The 20583-nt window shown below is 39.4% G+C and overlaps 1 protein-coding gene across 1 annotated transcript; it reads left to right on the top strand.

Moving 5' to 3' along the window:
* The first annotated feature begins 937 nt into the window (after positions 1-937).
* NKAP (NFKB activating protein) lies at positions 938-20182 on the top strand. The gene is made up of 9 exons (XM_082864270.1): positions 938-1504; positions 4466-4546; positions 9023-9093; positions 9275-9412; positions 11576-11639; positions 13585-13694; positions 13792-13867; positions 15226-15375; positions 18428-20182. Exons 1-9 carry the CDS (start codon positions 1116-1118, stop codon positions 18600-18602), a joined length of 1254 nt encoding a protein of 417 aa, XP_082720396.1. The 5' UTR covers positions 938-1115; the 3' UTR covers positions 18603-20182.
* The last annotated feature ends 401 nt before the right edge of the window (positions 20183-20583 follow it).

Genomic DNA, 20583 nt, shown 5'->3' with positions numbered 1-20583 from the left:
TAGGGCCACTATCCTGTTTTTTCAACACCCTGAATTCCCCTCAGGGTTAGGGTGTGGGGGTCAAGGCGGCTGCAGTGGCTGGTGGCTTGAGGGAGGGCAACATTCCTAGTTTATTGGTATGGCAGGCAACACTTTTTTTTTTTGTCCTCACATATGATGGGACTAGTTTAAGGAGCTAGACAAGGAGAGGATTATAAATTCCTTTTGCTGGAGCACATTGGTGGCGATGGGTGGCTGAGGGGTAAATATGCAGTTTTCCTCTGTGCTGCGAACCTAACTGGAATGTTAACAGGCTCAAATCAGTAATACAGAATTTGTGACCTCTAAGCTAACTGGCCAATATGGGGCTTAGACATTGTAGCTCTCCACCAATTTAGATAAACCCCCTTTAATTTGCTTGGAATTGTAAAGAAAAAAAAAGTGTGTGTGTGTGCACGCGCGCGTGCACGCGCACTTATACATACATACATAGACACATTTATTTATTTACTTATTTAGTTACAACGTACTTATTGTTCATACGGCCGCTCAGTGACATGTGTCCTGTGGTCTGTCGTCCTTCCCTGCAACTATTTCAACTCAAAGCTGAAAAAAGTACAAGGTCTCGGGCTTCCCTGGTGGCGCAGTGGTTGAGGGTCCGCCTGTCGATGCAGGGGACACGAGTTCGTGCCCCGGTCTGAGAGGATCCCACGTGCCGCGGAGCGGCTGGGCCCGTGAGCCATGGCAGCTGAGCCTGCGCGTCCGGAGCGCCTCTCACTGGCCGCAGCAGTGAGAGGCCCGCGTACCGCCAAAAAAAAAAAAAAAAAAAAAAAAAAAAAAAAAAAGTACAAGGTCTCCAGTAGAGCTTAGATTTGAGCAGCCTCAGTCGGAACCCGAAGGATGAGCCGATCTAGTTGCCCCACGGCTTCTTTATACGGATACACACATCCCGTCCCATTGGCAGGACCGCCTACGTCCGGGGAAGGAATTTGCCGACGTACTCGGAACTGTTTCCAAGGTTTTCTCGGGCTCGGGTGGTGTCGCGGTTGCTGGTCCTGGGAGCCAAGGCAACGGATATCTTCCCAGCTCGCGAGAGCGCCCCCTTCTCCCACCGCTTCGGGGGCCCAGCAACAGCTATGGCTCCGGTGTCTGGCTCCCGCAGCCCGGAGTGGGAGGCCTCGGGCTCCGGGGGGAAGAAGCGTCGCAGTTCTTCGAAGAGCCCTAAGCCCAGCAAATCCTCTCGCTCCCCGCGGGGCCGCCGCTCTCGCTCGCACTCTTGCTCTCGGTCCGGGGACCGGAATGGCCTTAGCCATCAACTGAGTGGCCCCAACCAAGGCTCCCGAAACCAGTCCTACCGCTCCCGCTCGCGGTCACGCTCTCGAGAGCGGCCCTCCGCGCCGCGGGGCGCCCCTTTCGCTTCTGCCTCCTCGTCCGCCTATTATGGCGGCTACTCACGCCCCTACGGGAGCGACAAGCCATGGCCTAGCCTCCTGGACAAGGAGAGGGAAGAGAGCCTGCGGCAGAAGTGAGTGAGACGAACGTACCTTATCTTTCGTGAGCCCACCAGCCTTCAGTGTCCGAGTTATCGTTCATCTTGCTCCCGACTATACCCATTTCGCTCTCTCTCCCTGACTTGCGCCCATTTTCATCCCTTCCTTTAGTCCACCCACGATAACAGCTTATTCGCCTTTTCTACCCTAGGTTTTCACTCATCCCCGGGCCCCTTCATCTGGTGCGCTGGCCTCCCGCAACCCCCTCCTGCCTCCTGGCTTGTAGCGGACATGGCCAAGAGCCTCAGACGTCCCGGAATTATAGCATTTACTTGGTGTGTCGTTATCATTCGTGAGCATGTTTTATTCCCCACTAGACTGAGCTCATGGAAAGTAGGAGCCCGGTTTTATTGATCACAAAATTCACCGTGCCTAGCACTTTGTAGGCGCGCAACTTTTGCTTGTTGAATGATCAAACAGGTTTGAGATGATAGGGTAAGTGAGTGGAATTGTTTTGGAGCGATTTGGGAAGGGTTGAGATTAAGGCTTAAATTGGAGGGGAGGAAAACCTCTGAAACAAGATGTTTGAATAAATGTAGGAAAAGTGATCTGCTAAACTGTAGATTGGACTACACTAAGAAAGATCTTGTTAAGTGGTCTCAATCTTGACCATGAAAAATTAGGTCAGGGTGAGATCAGATCTCTAATGAGACTGAGTATTGGAGTGGAAAATGAATAGTTTAAGAAGGAGAAAGGAAAAGGGTTATAATTATTGCTTTGTAAGTTTAAAAAAATTTTTTACTTTTTAAAAATTGATTTATAGTTGATGTACAGTGTTTTAAGTTACAGGTGTACAATATAGTGATTCACAATTTTTAAAGGCTATACTTCATATATAGTTATTATATGCTTTGTAAGTCTTAATATCTAACACTTATTGGTTGTTAAATTGTGTATCAGTTACTGTACTGAGTGCTTTACCACACTGTATGTGTTTTTTAAAAACCAAGAAATTAAAAAGTATAACAGGCATTTAGGAGCAGGTTAAGGTTCCAACAGGTGAGAGATGTCTTCATGAATCTTTTTCTTCCAGGAGTGGGAGGTAATAAAATGTAGTGATGAAGAGGACAGGCTCCAGAATCAGACTGCCTGAGTTTGAAGCCATCCTTTGCTGCTTAATAGTTGTGTGACCTTGGGCAAGTCACTTAACCTCTCTGAGTTTCATTTCTTCACCATTTAAAAGGGGATAAAATAGCACGAAAGCTTTTTAAGAGTTGTAATGACTTAGTGCCTGGAACATAATAAATAGTCCTTAAGTGTTAGCTGTTAGTGTTCTGGGCATGGGAGCAGAAACAGTACAAACAGTCCTGAGTTAGGTTGGAGACCTACTTTTCCAAATTAGAATTTCCAGAAAGTTACCCCCAGGCTGTGTCGATCAAAAAGCATCCAGTTTTCTTATTAGACATTCTTCACCAAAAGATTTCAGAATTCCTTGGATGAAATTTGCATTTGTACATTTAGAAGATAAATAATTTATCTTAAGAGTACAGATGAAGTCAGGTGGTGGGAGGGATAAGAACTTGACTGCTTGTTTTTTTCAGCCTGTCAAGCATTCTTTGTCCTATATGTATATATTCAAAATTTGGCTGTAAGTATGTCCCTTATTAGATTTTTTTTAATCTTTATTGGAGTATAATTGCTTTACAATGGTGTGTTAGTTTCTGCTTTATAACAAAGTGAATCAGCTATACATGTACATATATCCCCATATCTCCTCCCTCTTGCGTCTCCCTCCCACCCTCCCTATCCCACCCCCCCATCCCATCCCTCTAGGTGGTCACAAAGCACCCAGCTGATCTCCCTGTGCTATGCGGCTGCTTCCCACTAGCTATCTGTTTTACATATGGTAGTGTGTATATGTCCATGCCACTCTCTCACTTCGTCCCAGCTTACCCTTCCCCGTCCCCGTGTCCTCAAGTCCATTCTCCAGTAGGTCTGCTTCTTTATTCCCGTCCTGCCCTTAGGTTCTTCATGACCATTCTTTTTTTTTTTTTTTTAGATTCCATATATATGTGTTAGCATAAGGTATTTGTTTTTCTCTTTCTGACTTACTTCACTCTATGACAGACTCCAGGTCCATGTTACTTCAAGTGGGAAACCTGAATCTGACTCTGCCTGATTACACCTTTTACCCTGAATAAAGAAGAAAAATAATTTATTTTTTAAAAATCAAACCAATTATATTTATTTTGTAAGATTTTTTTTTAAACAAGTAGCATCACAGCAGCTAAACTTTGAGGAATTAAGCCTTAGTTTTTTGTGTGTTTTGTGTGTGTGTTTATAAGTAATATCAAAAATTAAGAGAAGAAATCACAAACATAAGACAAAACAAAAAATTTTGTGTCTTCCAAGAGTAGATAGAGGATTTACTCCTTTTTGAAAAAGGAATTAAAGGGAAATCAGAGAAAACAAGTGCTGTATCTTATTGAGTACAGTTTTTGTCAAATAAAACTTTTCTTTCACTTTCAGAGCTCCTTTTATTTTCTACTTCTAATGCTTTGTTGTTATTTTCTTCATTAATTCCTGAGTTTCTGAAAACAGAAGTTTTGACCTTATCAAAAGTAGAGAATTCTCTTTACTTTCATAAGGATACATAAACAAATGAAGTTATTTCCAAATGTAAGACTGTCTCTGTCACATATTGCAGAAGGTGAAAGGAGCAATTAGGAGCTATCTCATGCATGCGGTGGAAGGACAGCCTCCCAGGCTGAATTTCTGGCCTGGCCTGTCAGGCTGTCTGTAGTCTGTACCATTTGATAGTACCGTCAGAACATCAGATCCTAAGTGTTGAGTTTACATTTAAACCAAGTTTTTATTAGTTTAAAGTTTAAACTGTAAAGGGAAAATGGAACTTAACTGGACTCCTTTGACTTTTATTATATATTTAGGAAACAGTTTAGCCATGGTGTTATAATTTACCTGCTTATCTCTTCTAGGAGATTAAGTGAGAGAGAGAGGATTGGAGAATTGGGAGCTCCTGAAGTATGGGGACTTTCTCCAAAGAATCCAGAACCAGAGTAAGTGATTTAAAAATATATTTTTTAAATGCAACATTTGTTTAAATCCAGAGTCTATTGTCAAATTTTTTGTTAAGAACTTTAACTACAGCTCTTTTTTTCCCTCATTCTTGTGATTTATGCTCTTCTACTCGTTAAGTTTTAAAAAAATTGAACATACCTAAGGATTAAAACATGCTCCTAGTGGATTTTAGCATGCTAATTGTTCTCTTTAAGTTGTAATTCATGAGGTGCTAATTTCCTATTCATAGAAGGGTTCAGTGTTGAAACAAATACATTTATATTATTTTGAATTATTTTTTCTCAATCCCGTAACTGATTGCATGTCAGACATTAGCATTACAAAGCGTTTTTTTAATGAATATACTGATATGGGTTTGTTTAGTTTCCTGCATACAGTATTGTTGAAGGCCTAATGCTTTTTCTTTTTGCCTATTTCTTTTTCTCTTTGGTGTTGTTCATAAGCTGCTTCTTCCCTCTCCTTTATTTCTGTGTTTTCTTTAGATTGAGTTGAGACAATGTGCTTGACAGGTAAACCTGTTATTTGTAACAGGGTGATAAAGCATTATTATCTGAAAGTTCTTTTTTCTTCTTAAAAAAATTATTTTTCCCACCACCTGTTTTTTTTTTTTTTTTTTTTGCTGTACGCGGGCCTCTCACTGTTGTGGCCTCTCCTGTTGCCGAGCACAGGCCCTGGACGCGCAGGCTCAGCGGCCATGGCTCACGGGCCCAGCCGCTCCGCGGCATGTGGGATCTTCCCGGAGCGGGGCACGAACCCGTGTCCCCTGCATTGGCAGGCGGACTCTCAACCACTGCGCCACCAGGGAAGCCCACCTGTTATTTTTTTTATTGAGGTATAATTGACATACAGTATTAGTTTCAGGCATACAACATAATGATTTGATATTTGTACATATTGCAAAACAATCACCACAATAAGTCTAGTTAACATCCATTACCATACATAGTTATAAATTTTTTTTCTTGTGATGAGAACTTCTAAGATTTACTTTCTTAGCAACTTTCAAATATGCAATACAGTATTATTATTATTTTATTTTAATTTTTGGCTGAGTTGGGTCTTTTTTGCTGTGCATGGGCTTTCTCTAGTTGCGGCGAGCGGGGGCTACTCTTTGTTGTGGTGCGCAGGCTTCTCTTTGCGGTGGCTTCTCTTGTTGCAGAGCACAGGCTCTAGGCGTGCAGGCTTCAGTAGTTGCGGCTCGCGGGTTCTAGAGCGCAGGCTTAGTAGTTGTGGCGCATGGGCTTAGTTGCTCCGCGGCACGTGCTTCTCGGACCAGGCTCGAACCCGTATCCTCTGCATTGGCAGACGGATTCTTGACCACTGCACCACCAGGGAAGCCCCAGTATTATTAACTGTAGTTGCACTGTAGTTGCCATGCTATACATTACATCCCCAGGACTTATTTATTTTATAACTAGAAGTTTGTACTTTTTTATACCCTTCACACATTTTACCCATGCCCCACCCACTGGCAACCATCATTCTGTTCTCTGTATCTGTGAGCTTGCTGGTTTTTTGTTTTTTAGAGTTCACATATAAGTGAGATTATATGATATTTGTCTTTCTCTGTCTGACTTATTTCATTTAGCAAATTCCCTCACAGTCCATCCATGTTGTCTAAAATGGCAAGATTCTTTCCTTTTTAAGGATGAATAATATTCTACTGTGGGGGGGGGGTGTGTGTGTGTGTATATTTCTCACAGTTCTTTTTTATCCATTCATCTGTTCATGGATATTTGGTTGTTTCTATATCTTAGCTATTTTAAATAATGCTGCAATGAGCATGAGAATGCAGATATCTCTTTGAGATACTGATTTCATTTCCTTCAGATATATATCCAGAAGTGGGATTGTTGGATTATATGGTAGTTCAATTTTTAATTTTTTGAAGAGCCTCCATACTGGATTCTATAATGGCTGTACCAATTTATATTCCCACTAACAGGGTACAAGTGTTCCCTCTTCTCCACATCCTCACCAACACTTGTTATCTCCTGTCTCTTTGATAATATTCATCCTAACAGGTGTGAAGTGATATTTCATTTTGGTTTTGATTTGCATTTCCCTGATCACTAGTGATGTTGAGCATCTTTTTATGTACCTATTGGCCATCTGTGTGTCTTCTTTGGAAAAATGTCTATTCAGATCCTCTGCCTATTTTTAAATCACATTGTTTGTTTGTTTGCTATTGAGTTGTATGAATTCTTTATATATTTTGGATATTAACCCCTCATCAGATGTGATTTGCAAATATTTTCTCCCATTCAGTAGGTTGCCTTTTCATTTTGTTGATGGTTTCCTTTGCTGTGCAGAAGCTTTTTAGTTTGATATAGTCACACTTACTGATTTTTGCTTTTGTTACCATTGCTTTTGGTGTCAAATCCAAAAAATCATTGCCAAGACCTATGTCAGGGAGCTTACCACCTATGTTTTCTTCTAGGAGTTTTATGGTTTCAGGTTTTACATTCAAGTCTTTAATCCATTTTGAGTTAATTTTTGTGTAATGGTGTAAGATAGTGGTCCATTTCATTCTTTTGCATGTAGCTATCCAGTTTTCCCAGCACCATTTATTGAACCGACTGTCCTTTCCTCATTGTATATTATTGGCTCCTTTATCATAAATTAATTGACCATATATACATGGATTTATTTCTGGGCTGTCTGTTTTGTTCCATTGATCTATATGTCTGTTTTTATGGCAGTACCATGCTGTTCTGATTTCTGTAGCCTTGTAGTATAGTTTGAAATCAGGGAGCATGATGCCTCGAGCTTTGTTCTTCTTGCTCGAGATTGCTTTGGCTATTCAGGGTCTTTTGTGGTTTCATGCAGATTTTAGGACTGTTTGTTCTATTTCTGTGAAAAAATACCATTGGAATTTTGGTAGGGATTTCATTGAATCTGTAGATTGCTTTGGGTAGTATGGATATTTTAACAATATTAATTCTTCCAATCTGTGAGCATAGAAAATCCATTTCTTTGTGTCTTCTTCAATTTATTTCATCAATGTCTTATAGTTTTCAGTGTATAAGTCTTCCACCTCCTTGGTTAAATTTATTTCTAGGTATTTTATTCTTTTTGATGGAATTGTATTCTTAGTTTCATTTTCTGATAATTCGTTATTAGTGTATAGAAATGCAACGAATTTCTGTGTATTGATTTTGTATCCTTTAACTTTACTGAATTCATTTATTGGTGCTGACAGTCTTTTGGTGGAGTCTTTGGGATTTTCTATATATAATATCATGTCATCTGCAAGTAAGGACAGTTTTACTTCTTCCTTTCCAATTTGGGTGCCTTTTATTTCTTGTTCTTGCCTAATTGCTCTGGCTAGGACTTCCAATACTATGTTGAATAAAAGTGGTGAGAGTGGGCATCCTTGTCTTGTTTAGCTTTTCACCATTGAGTATGATGTTAACTGTGGGCTTGTCATATATTGTCTTTATTATGTTGAGATACTGAAACTTGTTCTAACAGATGCCTTTAAAATACTCAAAGAGGGCTTCCTGGTGGTGCAGTGGTTAAGAATCTCCCTGCCAATACAGGGGACATGGGCTCGAGCCCTGGACCAAGAAGATCCCATGTGCCGCAGAGCAACTAAGCCCGTGTGCCACAACTACTGAGCCTGCACTCTAGAGCCCATGAGCCACAACTACTGAAGCCTGCGTGCCTAGAGCCTGTGCTCTGCAACAAGGGGAGCCATCGCAATGAGAAGCCCGCGCACCACAACAGAGAGTAGCCCCTGCTTGCCGCAACTAGAGAAAGCCCGCGCGCAGCAACAAAGACCCAACGCAGCCAAAAATAAAAATAAATAAATAAATTTATTTATTTTAAAAGAATACTCAAAGAATTAGAGTTGAAAGGAATCCTAAAAATAATTTTCTAGGCAATTTCTAAATTATTCCGGATGTGATCTTCAGAGGAAGAGACTGTGATATGGAAATTCCCTTTTTAAGCTATTGTAGAATGTTAATAACACTCATTTTCAGAATTCTCTTACAACAGGATGAAATCTCTGTAGCTGTAGTGTGTTAGATTCTTGCTCTGGGGAGACAGAACAGTTGCTGCTCTACCGTATGTCTGTTCCACAAGTAGAATGAAATTATGAAGTCTTCCCTCAGCCTTCTTATCTCCAGTTTCTCTCCTCTTTCCTTATGGTTCCTGTTTCCCTGCATTTGCCTTGTGGTTTCTTCGAAAATATAAATCCTTCATGCTGCTTTCAGTGTGAATAGCATTTTGTTAACTCGAAAGCTTTATGCAAATGTAAATGATTATTCTACTATTATGAAGGTGGTTGGCCGATAAGCTGTACTGTTACAAAAGCAGTCCGGTGCTGGCTTTGAATGGTTCTTGGACAATCAATTTGTTACTGAAAAATTTTAAGTATGTATTTTTATACTCTGTGGTCCGTATTTTATCACTTTCCTGATTCTTACTACAGTTTTCTTTAAATTCAGCTCTGATGAACATACACCAGTAGAGGACGAAGAGCCAAAGAAAAGTACCACTTCAGCTTCTACTTCAGAAGGTATTTTTTAAATATAGAACTTTTTTATTGAGAAGTTTAAAAAATACGTTTATAAATAGTTGAATATTAGACTTCACTCAAATCGCCTGTCATCAATTCCTTTTCAGTATTTTTAATACAATAAAATTGATGCTCAGAAATACTTCTTTAGAAGTTAGTTTTTTATTTGTATTTTATGTAGAAGAAAAGAAGAAGAAGAAGTCTAGTCATTCAAAAGAAAGGTCCAAGAAAAAGAGGAAGAAAAAATCATCTAAAAGAAAACACAAGAAGTATTCTGATGATAGTGACAGTGACTCTGATTCTGAAACAGACTCCAGTGGTAAGAAAGCCAACATCCTTCTGTGAGCCTTGCTTCAAAACTAGTTGTACTTCTTGAAAGCTTATTTTAGAAGCAGGTTCTTAAAAACAATAATAGCCAAGAGTTTTGAACACTCACTGACTTTGTGTTGGGCACCCTGCTAAGTGCTTGATATGCATTATTGCTATTTAATCCACACAGTCACTGTAGGACACATCTTAGAGATGGAGAAATGGAGGCCCAGAGCAGGTTATAAGTACCGCCCCAAGGCCACACAGTTGGGATTCAGACCTAAGCCGTGTGACTCCAGATTGGTTGTGTGTAGCTGTACAAGGCATGTGGCACCGAACCATGTTGGGGTTAGTCTGTGAGACGTGTGGTGCTAAACCAAGCCACAGGGGGCTGCCTCAGCCCAGTGGAGCAGCTCTTTTGTGAGATTCTCACACTTCGTGGGCACCTTTGTGCAATTTTCAAAAAGGTACACCATAGGGGACTCCCTCTGGCCAGCAGCTGATTTATGTATCACACTTCCTGTGGGGCGGCACATCACAAAGAAGTCACCTTTTTGTGCCCTCTCCTGGCTGATGACTGACAGAGGGTGCCTCCTCTGGGGACACGTTACACTAAGGCACCCCTTCCTCTGATGTCACCTGGGTTTCCTGGCCCTCACTGTCACCTTTCTTCCTCACTGCTAGAAGCCTGAGCTTTCTTGAAGCGCAGATCTGAGCATGGCGGTCCCTACTTAAAATCCTTCCACAGTTCTCCATGGCCTTCAGGGTAAAGTCAGATCCCAATTGTAGAGGAATAACTGAGGACATGGAAAGGAGACGTGACCCATGAACCCCTCGGCAGACCGAGGGTTAGCGAGTAAGCCAGAACTGCAGGCAGTCCTGGATACTTTGGGCGCTGATCCATGAAATGACCTCAGTATAATCAGAATGATGGGAACACAAGGAAATGTCCTTGTGCTACTTTAGTATAATCAGAATGATGGGAACACAAGGAGATGTCCCTGTGCTGCTTGTGAGCTCAAGGATGAAGCACGGCATGTCTTCAAGAAAGCCCACTGTTGCTTGTCTAATCAATACAAGCATATATTGCTGCTTTGGCTTTTCTGGAATGTTAAAATTTTAAGTCTTAAGATGTAAACATAGATAATGCTTAAATAAAAGTCACCACAGCAGGATGAGACGGCGCTGTATTGCCTGAGCGAGCAGCAGCCCTCTACTGCTGTGCTTCTGCACAGTTCATCTCGTGTGATGAGCTTACTTTCAGCCCTGTCATAAGAAAACTGCAACACCAATTGATCTCTCGCATCACACGTACCCTGTGGCTCTCCTGCAGCGTCCTCTTTGGCCTAAGGATGACTTTCCATCTCCTTGATACTGCACGTCCTTTCTCTTGACTCTGTCGCTTGATACAGAGAGTCCGTCTGCCTACAATGCCGGTCTCTCCCTGCACGCGGCTTGGCTTACTCATTGCTATGATGGGCATGCATTACGTTTGTAATGAAACTGATTTTAAAAATAACTAGCTTAAGAGTCACCTTTTCCTGGTCAACCATTCCTCAACCACTATCCCCAAATCAGCCTGATTTTGAGACTCCTCTGTATGCCCAGAGCACCCCATGCTTCCCTCTCACTCAGATTCGCCTCTTTCCCTGTGTCTCCTCCACTAGAATGAGCTCCTGGAAAGCAAACCCCCAAACACACACATCATGAAAATATTCAAACATTGAGAAAACTAAAGGGAGTAGTATAATTAATGCCATGTACAGTACTTGTCACTCAGGTTTAACATTTGTTAGCATTTTGACGTATTTGCTTCAAATAGGGATTTTTTTGTTGAGATAGTCAAGGCAAATTACAAATATCACACTGCCACCCTAAATATTTCTGTATACACCTCTAAACAATAAGGACATTTTTGTATCTAACCACAATACTATTATCTCATGCAATAAGGTTAATAATAATACCCTATATAACCAAATGCAACTTTAATTTCTATGTCCCCCATGCCTAGCACATTTCCTAACAAGTAGAAATAAATGTTTGAATGAATTTGAATGAATTAATTTCTCTGTAACAACAAATGGAAGAGTAATAAGATATTTATCTACTCAAGAGTATTGGGGTTTTAGAGTTAAAAATTTTTTAAATTATAATGTGCTTTAATTTGCAGATGAAGATACAAAAAGGAGAGCAAAGAAAGCCAAGAAAAAGGAAAAGAAGAAGAAACGCAGATCGTCTGTTTTTTTCTTTAATTTTTATTATGGAAAAGTTCAAAAATATAGAAAATTATATAAAATAGTGTAATGGACCTCCATGTAACCATCACCCAGCTTGAACAATTATCAACTCATTGGCAGTCTCTGCTGCCTACCCCCCCACTATTTGAAACCAATACCAGATATCATTTCATCCATAAAGCTGCGAGTTTCTCTAAAAGATAGGCATTCTTTAAAAAAAAAAAGTACAATACTGTTAATCCGCCTAAAATGTTTAACAGTAATTGTTCATTCAATTCTCAGTAGTTTTTGGTATAGTTTATTCAAATTAGGATCCAGACAATGTACATAAATTGTGATTGGTTGATATGTCTCTTACATCTCCTGAAATAGGTAGCTTCCCCTTCCCTTTTTGTTCCTGCAGTTTTTTTGTAGCAGAAACAAAATCATTTGTCCTGGAGGGTTTCCTGCGGTATGGATTTTGCTGGTTGTATTCTTACAGTGTTCTTTTCACATGTTTTCTGTCCTTTGTATTTCCTGTAGATTGACAGTTAGGTCTAGACACTTGATAAGGTTCAGATTTGAGTTTCTGGCAGGAATACTTCATAGGCGGTGCTGTGTACTTGCAGCAGGAGGCAGATAATGTCTGGTTGTCTCTTTTTGTTATATTAACTGGCATCACTAGTCATTGTCTAGGTCCCTTATATCATTGCCAAATGGTGATGGTCTACTTCTGGCTTTCTTTCTTCATGTATTAGGTAGAATAATTCTATATGAGAAACCTACCCTTATTAACTATTTGGTTACTCTGAAGTATAGTTGGTATAGTAAGGGCAGAATAATTGCTTCCTTTTTTTGTTTTATGAGTTTTCAAATAAATGAGTTGGGGTTTTTTAGTATCATTATGAACCCAAGAATTCAAACATTTGATGTATTTTAATCCATTACACTGAAAATGTTGATGTTCAAATTGGTAAGAGCTGTTTTTTATTTTTTTTTAATTTTTAAAATAAATTTATTTTATTTATTTATTTTTGGCTGCATTGGGTCTTCGTTGCTGTGCGCGGACTTTCTCTAGTTGCAGTGAGCGGGGGCTACTCTTTGTTGCCGTGCGCGGGCTTCTCATTGTGGTGGCTTCTCTTGTTGAGGAGCACGGTCTCTAGGCGCACAGGCTTCAGTAGCTGTGGCACGCGGGCTTCAGTAGTTGTGTTTCACGGGCTCCAGAGCGCAGGCTCACTAGATGTGGCACACGGGCTTAGTTGCTCCATGGCATGTGGGATCTTCCCAGACCAGGGCTCGAACCCATGTCCCCTGCATTGGCAGGCGGATTCTTAACCACTGCGCCACCAGGGAAACCCAAGAGCTATTTTTTAAACTGCTTTATTTCTGCTATCTTTCTACAACATGAGAACTGTATTTTATTGTTCCCTTAGGGATCTTCTTTTTTTTTTAAATAAATTTATTTATTTTTGGCTGCATTGGGTCTTCGTTGCTGCGCGCGGGCTTTCTCTAGTTTTGGTGAGCAGGGGCTACTCTTCGTTGCAATGCCTGCGGACTTATTGCGGTGGCTTCTCTCGTTGCGGCGCACAGGCTCTAGAGCACAGGCTCAGTAGTTTTGGCGCATGGGCGCTAGAGTGCAGGCTCAGTAGTTGTGGTGCACGGGCTTACTTGCCCTGTGGCCTGTGGGATCTTCCTGGACCAGGGCTCAAACCCGTGTCCCCTGCATTGGCAGGCAGATTCTTAACCACTGTGCCACCAGGGAAGCCCCAGGATCTTTTTTTTATAGTGAAACATGATTTGGTTAAATAAGTTAGATTTTTTTAATTAAAGTTCTTCTCTAATAAATTTGAATTAGCTGAGCATCAAGATCATTTCAGTCAGTCCTTCATTGCCTTGAAAAAAATAAGATGCCCTTTAGCATGGGAATATTAAATCAATTTATATCAAATTATAATCATTACAGGAAGAAATATAAGAAAAAGAAGTCTAAGAAGAGCAGAAAAGATTCCAGTGATTCAAGTTCTAAAGAGTCCCAAGAAGAGTTTCTGGAGAATCCCTGGAAGGATCGATCAAGTAGGTTCTTCTGCTAGACTTCAACTCAGAACAGATAAAACATTAAATTAACTGATTAGTCAAAATGTGAATATGTTTCTGAACATCTTTTGTGCAGAGCCTGAAGAACCCTCAGATTTGATTGGCCCAGAGGCTCCCAAAACACTTGCCTCTCAAGATGATAAACCTTTGAAGTAAGTAAGAGTGTGTTTATAATCTCTAAAGTACCTTCCCAAATGTATGGTCCTAACGTCCTCTTCCAAGCTTATCTTCCTCTACTCCCTTATTTAGATGCCAGGTTCCAACTGAGCTGAACTAAAACTTCCCTGTATTCACTGTGCACTTTCACCTTATTTCTTCCCCCAATGTGCCTTCCCTTCTTTCCCCAGTCCTGATTTCTTTACTACCCCCAATTTCTTCCTGTTAAAATGCTTAACATTCTTCAAAGCCCTTTTCAAAAGGAGGGGGCATATGCTGATTGCTGATATCGTCCCTCCACAGGTAGGTGTGATTCCTACCTCTCTTTATTTTTTATTTCTTTATTTTTTACTTTGTTTTATTTATTTGTTTGTTTGTTTGTTTTGGCTGCATTGGGTCTTCATTGCTGCACGCAGGCTTTCTCTAGTTGCAGCGAGCGGGGGCCACTCTTCATTGCTGTGCACGGGCTTCTCATTGCGGTGGTTTCCCTTGTTGCAGAGTACAGGCTCTAGGTGCACTGGCTTCAGTAGTTGTGGTACGCAGGCTCAGTAGTTGTGGCTCGTGGGCTCTAGAGTATAGGCTCAGTAGTTGTGGTGCATGGGCTTAGTTGCTCCACGGCATGTGGGATCTTCCCGGACCAGGGATCGAACCCATGTCCCCTGCATTGGCAGGTGGATTCTTAACCACTGCACCACCAGGGAAGTCCTCCTACCCCTCTTTAATCCTTTAGTCCTCATAGCGTTTTCTTTCTTTTGTGCAATGTGTTACATATTCTACGTTGTATTAGTGTTATATCCTTATTAATATGTAAGTGCCATAAGAACAGAGATTATTTTTATATTACAAGCTTTGAGTTTAATAGCTATTCAAGAAGAATTCAATGAATTGAATGAAGCGATGGTAGTTTTCAAAGTCCCCTTGAATGAAAGTTATTTGAGAACCGTTACTGTATAGCATTATTATTGGTTATAAGTCTAATAAATATGTTAATTTGAGATATATTATTTCTTTACTTTTTTTTTAAAGGGAAAAAGGTAAAAGGAGTTCGCTGGAGGCAGAAGCAATAAAGGCAATACCTGTGGGGAAAATTGATCCATAATTGTAAACCATGAATATATGCTCACTAACATCAGTTCTTTTATTCTTCCAAAGTATCTCTGCATTTCTGGGTTAGTGATATAGGTCACAGTGCAGTGTTCCCTAGTTAAGTTGAAGTAATTTACATTGGACTTCCCAGCATGCTGCCCAGCAACTGTTATTCCTACTGTTCTCTGAGAGAAATGGTTTTTTGTGCTCTCTTTAGATGATGAACTTTTTATAATGAACCTTTTCTGAATTCTATATTACTTCGTAGCTATGGCCATGCTCTGTTACCTGGTGAAGGTGCAGCTATGGCTGAATATGTAAAAGCTGGAAAACGTATCCCACGAAGAGGTGAAATTGGCTTGACAAGTGAAGAAATTGCATCATTTGAATGCTCGGGTTACGTAATGAGTGGTAGCAGGTATGTTCTTGGCATTGAGGTCAGTTTCCTTTCTCACTACCAAAATTATATTTTGGTGACATTTTCATTAAGTGACCATTCCTAATGAAAAGAAAAGTATAAATATAGGCTTAATATTGGTTTTGTTAGTATAAATGTAGTTGTCTAAAATTCCAAGTAGGTATGCAACTCGGCTGTGTCTCCAACTTCAAAGAATCAGTCTTTTCAGTGTCCTAATCCATATTTTGGTACAGATAGTTTATCCTCCGGAGGATATAGTTAAATTCAGCTATTTATCACTGCCCCACGAGGAATGTGGCATTCTGGTAGTTAGGAAAGCATTTACATAAGACAGTGTTTCCTGTTTTCTGAGTTTGCCTCTAGTTCTCTGTGGAGTCAGAGAACTTGGACTCTCTAGTTCTCTGGACTCTGAGAATGAAGAGCAGAAAAGGATTATGACAGAGATCAGTTTTAGCATGAGAAAAGGAATACAAAATTGGGAAGAGAAAGCAAAGTCCCAGGAAGAACAAGGAGAGTGAACTAATAGGGTATCAATACCAAGATCAAACTGAATTTTGGATTTTTTAAAACTTCATAAACTTTTAAAAGTGGGTAAACATTTTTAAGTGAAATTGGAGGCAAATATTTGTGGAACCCCTGAAGCATCTCCAGAATCTTGGAATTCTGAGGACTGATATTTGAAAACATTATATCTAAGGACCAGTAAGACAAGAAAAAGAAATTAGAGGCATAAGAATTAGAACAGAGGATATAACACTGTCATTTTTTGTGAATGATATGATTTTTTACATAGAAAATCCTAAAGACTCTTCAGATGAATTACAGATAATAGGAAGGTTTAACAAATAGTTGGATATAATGTTAACACCCAAAAATCAATTGCATTTCTATGTACCAGCAACAAAGAACTAGAAAATGTAGTTAAATAAAAAGAAAACATTTATAATAGTATCAGAGAATATGAAGGACTTAGGAATAAATCTTCACAAAAGATGTCCAAGACCTTTACAGGGAAAACTATAAGACATTATTAAGAGACATTAAAGAAGACCTAAATAAATGGAGAGGTATCATGTTCATGAATAGGAAGGCAATATTGTAAAGTTGTCAGTTCTTCCAAAATTAATCTGTAGATTCAGTGCAGTTCCAATCAAAATCACAACTGAGATTTTCATGAAACGTAATAAGATGGTTCTAAAATTTATATGTTAGACTAGCGGGCCAAGAATAGCCATCTTACTTCTCTGAAGAAGAGCAGGAAGGTGATTTGCCCTACCATATATGAGGGCTTATTATGAAGCTTGCAGCACTTTGGAAAGAGTGGCATAACAAATGAACTGTTCAACGGAATAAAATACAGAGCCCAGGGGCAGAGCCATACATGTATGGAACTTCGTTATATGAAAGAGCTGGTATGTCAGATCAGTGGGGAAAGAATGAACTAGGCAATAAATGGAGCAGGAAGAAAATGGTTATCTGTATGGAAGAAGCTGAAAGTAGAACCCCGTATCACCATATTTAAAAATCATTGCAGCTAGATCAGGAGTTAAACATCAAAAACAACTTTAATACTCTTAGTATAAAATAATGAGGAGATTTCTATTAGATCTTGGGGTGGGGAAGCATTTCTTAAAGAAGACCAAAAAAATGCACTAACTATAAAATAATATATTGATAAATTTGCCTGAGTTAAAAATAAGAACTTTTGTTCATCAAAAGACATCTTAAAATAAGTAAAAAAGACAAGTTCCAAGCTGGGATAAGATCTTGTAATACACACAACTGATAGTTAGTATTGAGAGTATTTAAAGAATATCTATAAACAATCCAAAAGAAAAGTGGGAAAATGACACAAACAGGCATTTGTCAGAAGGAAAAAATATATGGCCTACACATACAAAAAAGATGTTTGTTATCATTGGAAATGGAAATCAACATATGGAAATACCATTTTACAGCCATTTGATAGAGAAAAGTTCAAAGTTCTAACAATTGCAAGCATTTGAGAGGATGTGGATCCACAGGCTCTCTTAAGTGTTGCCAGTGGTATAAATCGGTACAACCATTTTGGAAAACATTCTGACATTATCTTGGAAAGTTGAGCATTCACATATTTTATGACCCAGCAACTCCATACCTACATACCCAAGAGAATCTTTCCCATGTGCTAAGAGATGTGTACATTGATGTTTATTACAGCATCATTCACATGGCACTTTCCGTTCCAGATAAACTACTCACTATACCCTGAGCAACCTAAATACATTGTCATCTCCTTGACTTACCACCTGCCACTCCCCCACCTTCACACTAACCTGAAATGATTCTCCCCTCTTTTCCTTACTCAGTTTGCTCTGTTTTTCTAGGCATAGTTGAAGCTTCATCTTGAATTGATTGTGCAGGATTGGGTACATATACATAAAAGAGGCAGGTTTTCATGAAGTTTTCCTTCTAAATAGGCAGATCTTTTGAAGATGATGTAAAAGTTTCCCTCTGCCTCGACCCCTATACTTTACTGATTTGGTCCTTGTGCTAAAATCCCTTCTTTCTTTTCTTTGAGCTGCAACTGAATTCTAAGGAAGTTAAATCCACCCACAAAACTCACCCAAAAATTCAGTTGTAAATTTAAACCTGGTTCTTTTGGTTGTATGATAAATTAGAACTTTGGAGAAGTTCCACCTGCTAGATGACAACTTAAATCTTATCTATCCTACTATCAAGTCTACATATCACTTAGGAAGTTTAATAATTTGCCTGTTCCTAGTTGTTTTACTGGAAATAACAGAACCAGACTTAGGCCCTTAGTATTTGAAATTAATAACATTCACCCTATTGACAGAACCGCAGAGATCATTATTTGAATACTAGAAATGAATCAAAGGACATGTCAGCAGATAAAATGAATGATCTTTTGAAAATCTAACCCATTACAGAAACAGATTCTATTTGTCGGCTTTTTAAATAGACTACTCTGTATTAAGAAAGGATTAGTGAGGAAGCACTATGAAAATAATTACTGAGAAATTAAGCCAAAAAATAAAATTATCTCCAGGCATCGCCGAATGGAGGCTGTGCGACTGCGAAAAGAGAACCAGATCTATAGTGCTGATGAGAAGAGAGCCCTTGCATCCTTTAACCAAGAAGAGAGACGAAAGAGAGAAAACAAGATTCTGGCCAGCTTTCGAGAGATGGTATACAGAAAAACTAAAGGGAAAGAGGACAAATAAGGATTTTCTGATTGTTCATCAGACATTTTTAACAACAAAAAAGAAAGTTTGGGTTCCATATATACACACAAAAAGATTATCATGATCTGAAAAAGCTTTACAGTGCTACTGTGCCTTCTATTTAATTCTTTCAGTCCTTCTATAAAAAGCTGCTTATTGATGTAACTTTAGCAAGCTCTTTGGGTTATTTTGGATTGACCAGAACAACCTTCTGGTTTAAAAATCCAAATTATGAATGAAACTCTACTGTGTTGGGGGAGGTGGCATTGAGAGAAGGTGCTGGTGAGGTGAGAAACTGCACTCTCACACCACGGGACAGTGCTCCCATTAGCTCTACATGGTGCCCACTCCCCAGCCCGTACCAACTGAACTTGGGAGAAATTATCATTCCTCTATGTTGAAGGTGTTATAAATGGACTTGATAGAAACATACAGGAGGCCACTTTTGTTAACAAAATGAAGGCATGGCTGAAAAAAGCAAATCTGGAATTTGAAGGTTGACTTGTATATTACAATATTATTGTCAGCTCTGGAAGTAATGTGTTTTGATTTTAGTCCCTACCTCCACCCCAAAACCAACAAACCAAAAAGCAAACTAACCCACAGACTTGTTGAATTGAAAACGTGAACATTAGTTTTAAAATTCTTAATAGGCTAATTAAAAATGGTTATTTCAAATATAAAATATTGGGAAGTCTCCTGTTGTGCCAGTGTAAGTACATTATTTCCATCTGAGCTGTGTTTAGATCATTATTTGAATACTAGAAATGAATGGGAGTCAACAATGATCAGGAGTTTAATAAGGAAAAATATAATGAGTCATTGTTTTCATTGTTTTAACTTGGTTGCTTCATAAGGATGAAGCTAAAATGATGTTAAACGTTTTTAAAGTCTGTCCTTTGTAATAAGCAGATTTCATTTTAAGCATTGTTAAACTTTTCAGTTTATTTTTTACATCTGTCATTCAGTTTAATCTGTAACTTCATATAGAACCCCTCACTTTCTCACTTTTTTATGGCTACTGTTGGCTTTTAAGTCTGGGGGAAATGGAAGATTCTGGGACTGTGAGATCGTGATCTTTTTCCTTCCCTCCTTTTGTTAAAGTTTAGTTGTTAGGACATACGAGCGAAGGGGGAGGGGATAGTAGAAGTTTTGGCTGTTTTTGTTAAGGTTGTTTTGAGCTGCATTATTATGTGCCTAGGATAAATTTAAATTATCTGAGTGATGGGGAGTTTCTGACTTTGCTGTTATAAAATGCCCTCTCTCCTTAAAATAGTTTAAAGTTTTTTTTAAAAAAAAGTTTTTTCTTTTGAAGAGTACACTGCGTTTATTTAACCCCATAAATTATAACATCTTAACACATGTAAAATTTTTGTAAAGTGCTTTGAAAGATATATATTTTTTTTAACAAGTGGAAAATAATGTTCTTTAAAATACATCAAACTTTTAGTGGAAAATGATATTACCAGAAGCATGTAAGGATTTGTTCATCCTCTTCAAGAAATGGGATTTTTATGTAAAATATATATGTAGCACTGAATGCCAAAATGATGGGTATGTGTTATTGGAATTAAAAATGAGACTTGTTAATAAACCTATCGGGATGGTGTCTTAAGTCAAGAACGACCTTGAGAGGGGAGAGGGAGGGGCGTTGGGTAATCAGTGCTTCCGGAGGTGAACTTCCTTGCCTTGTGATAGGTTTGAGTTAGTGGTCAGGACAGTCATTCAGACTGACAGTCCCTCAAACTTCTGCGGCTTCAGTGACAGGGACAGGAACGTGGTTGACTTGAACATTCTTCAGGCAGCCAAAAAGATTTCCACGCAGGAAGCTTCAGGGTTTTCAAATTAGCTGGGACACCTCCAATGTGCAGATGCTCCTGCGTGTGGGCAGTGGGGATGGGGGGTGCCGTCCAGCGGTGGAACTATAGTCTGCGTCCAGTTTCAGGTGCAGGATGTGCTGTTTTATGGTGACTGTCACTGA

The sequence above is a fragment of the Leucopleurus acutus genome, assembly GCF_964270905.1.
Source record: "Leucopleurus acutus genome assembly, chromosome: X".
Lineage (NCBI taxonomy): Eukaryota > Metazoa > Chordata > Mammalia > Artiodactyla > Delphinidae > Leucopleurus > Leucopleurus acutus.
This window is presented reverse-complemented; position numbering and strand designations above follow the sequence as displayed.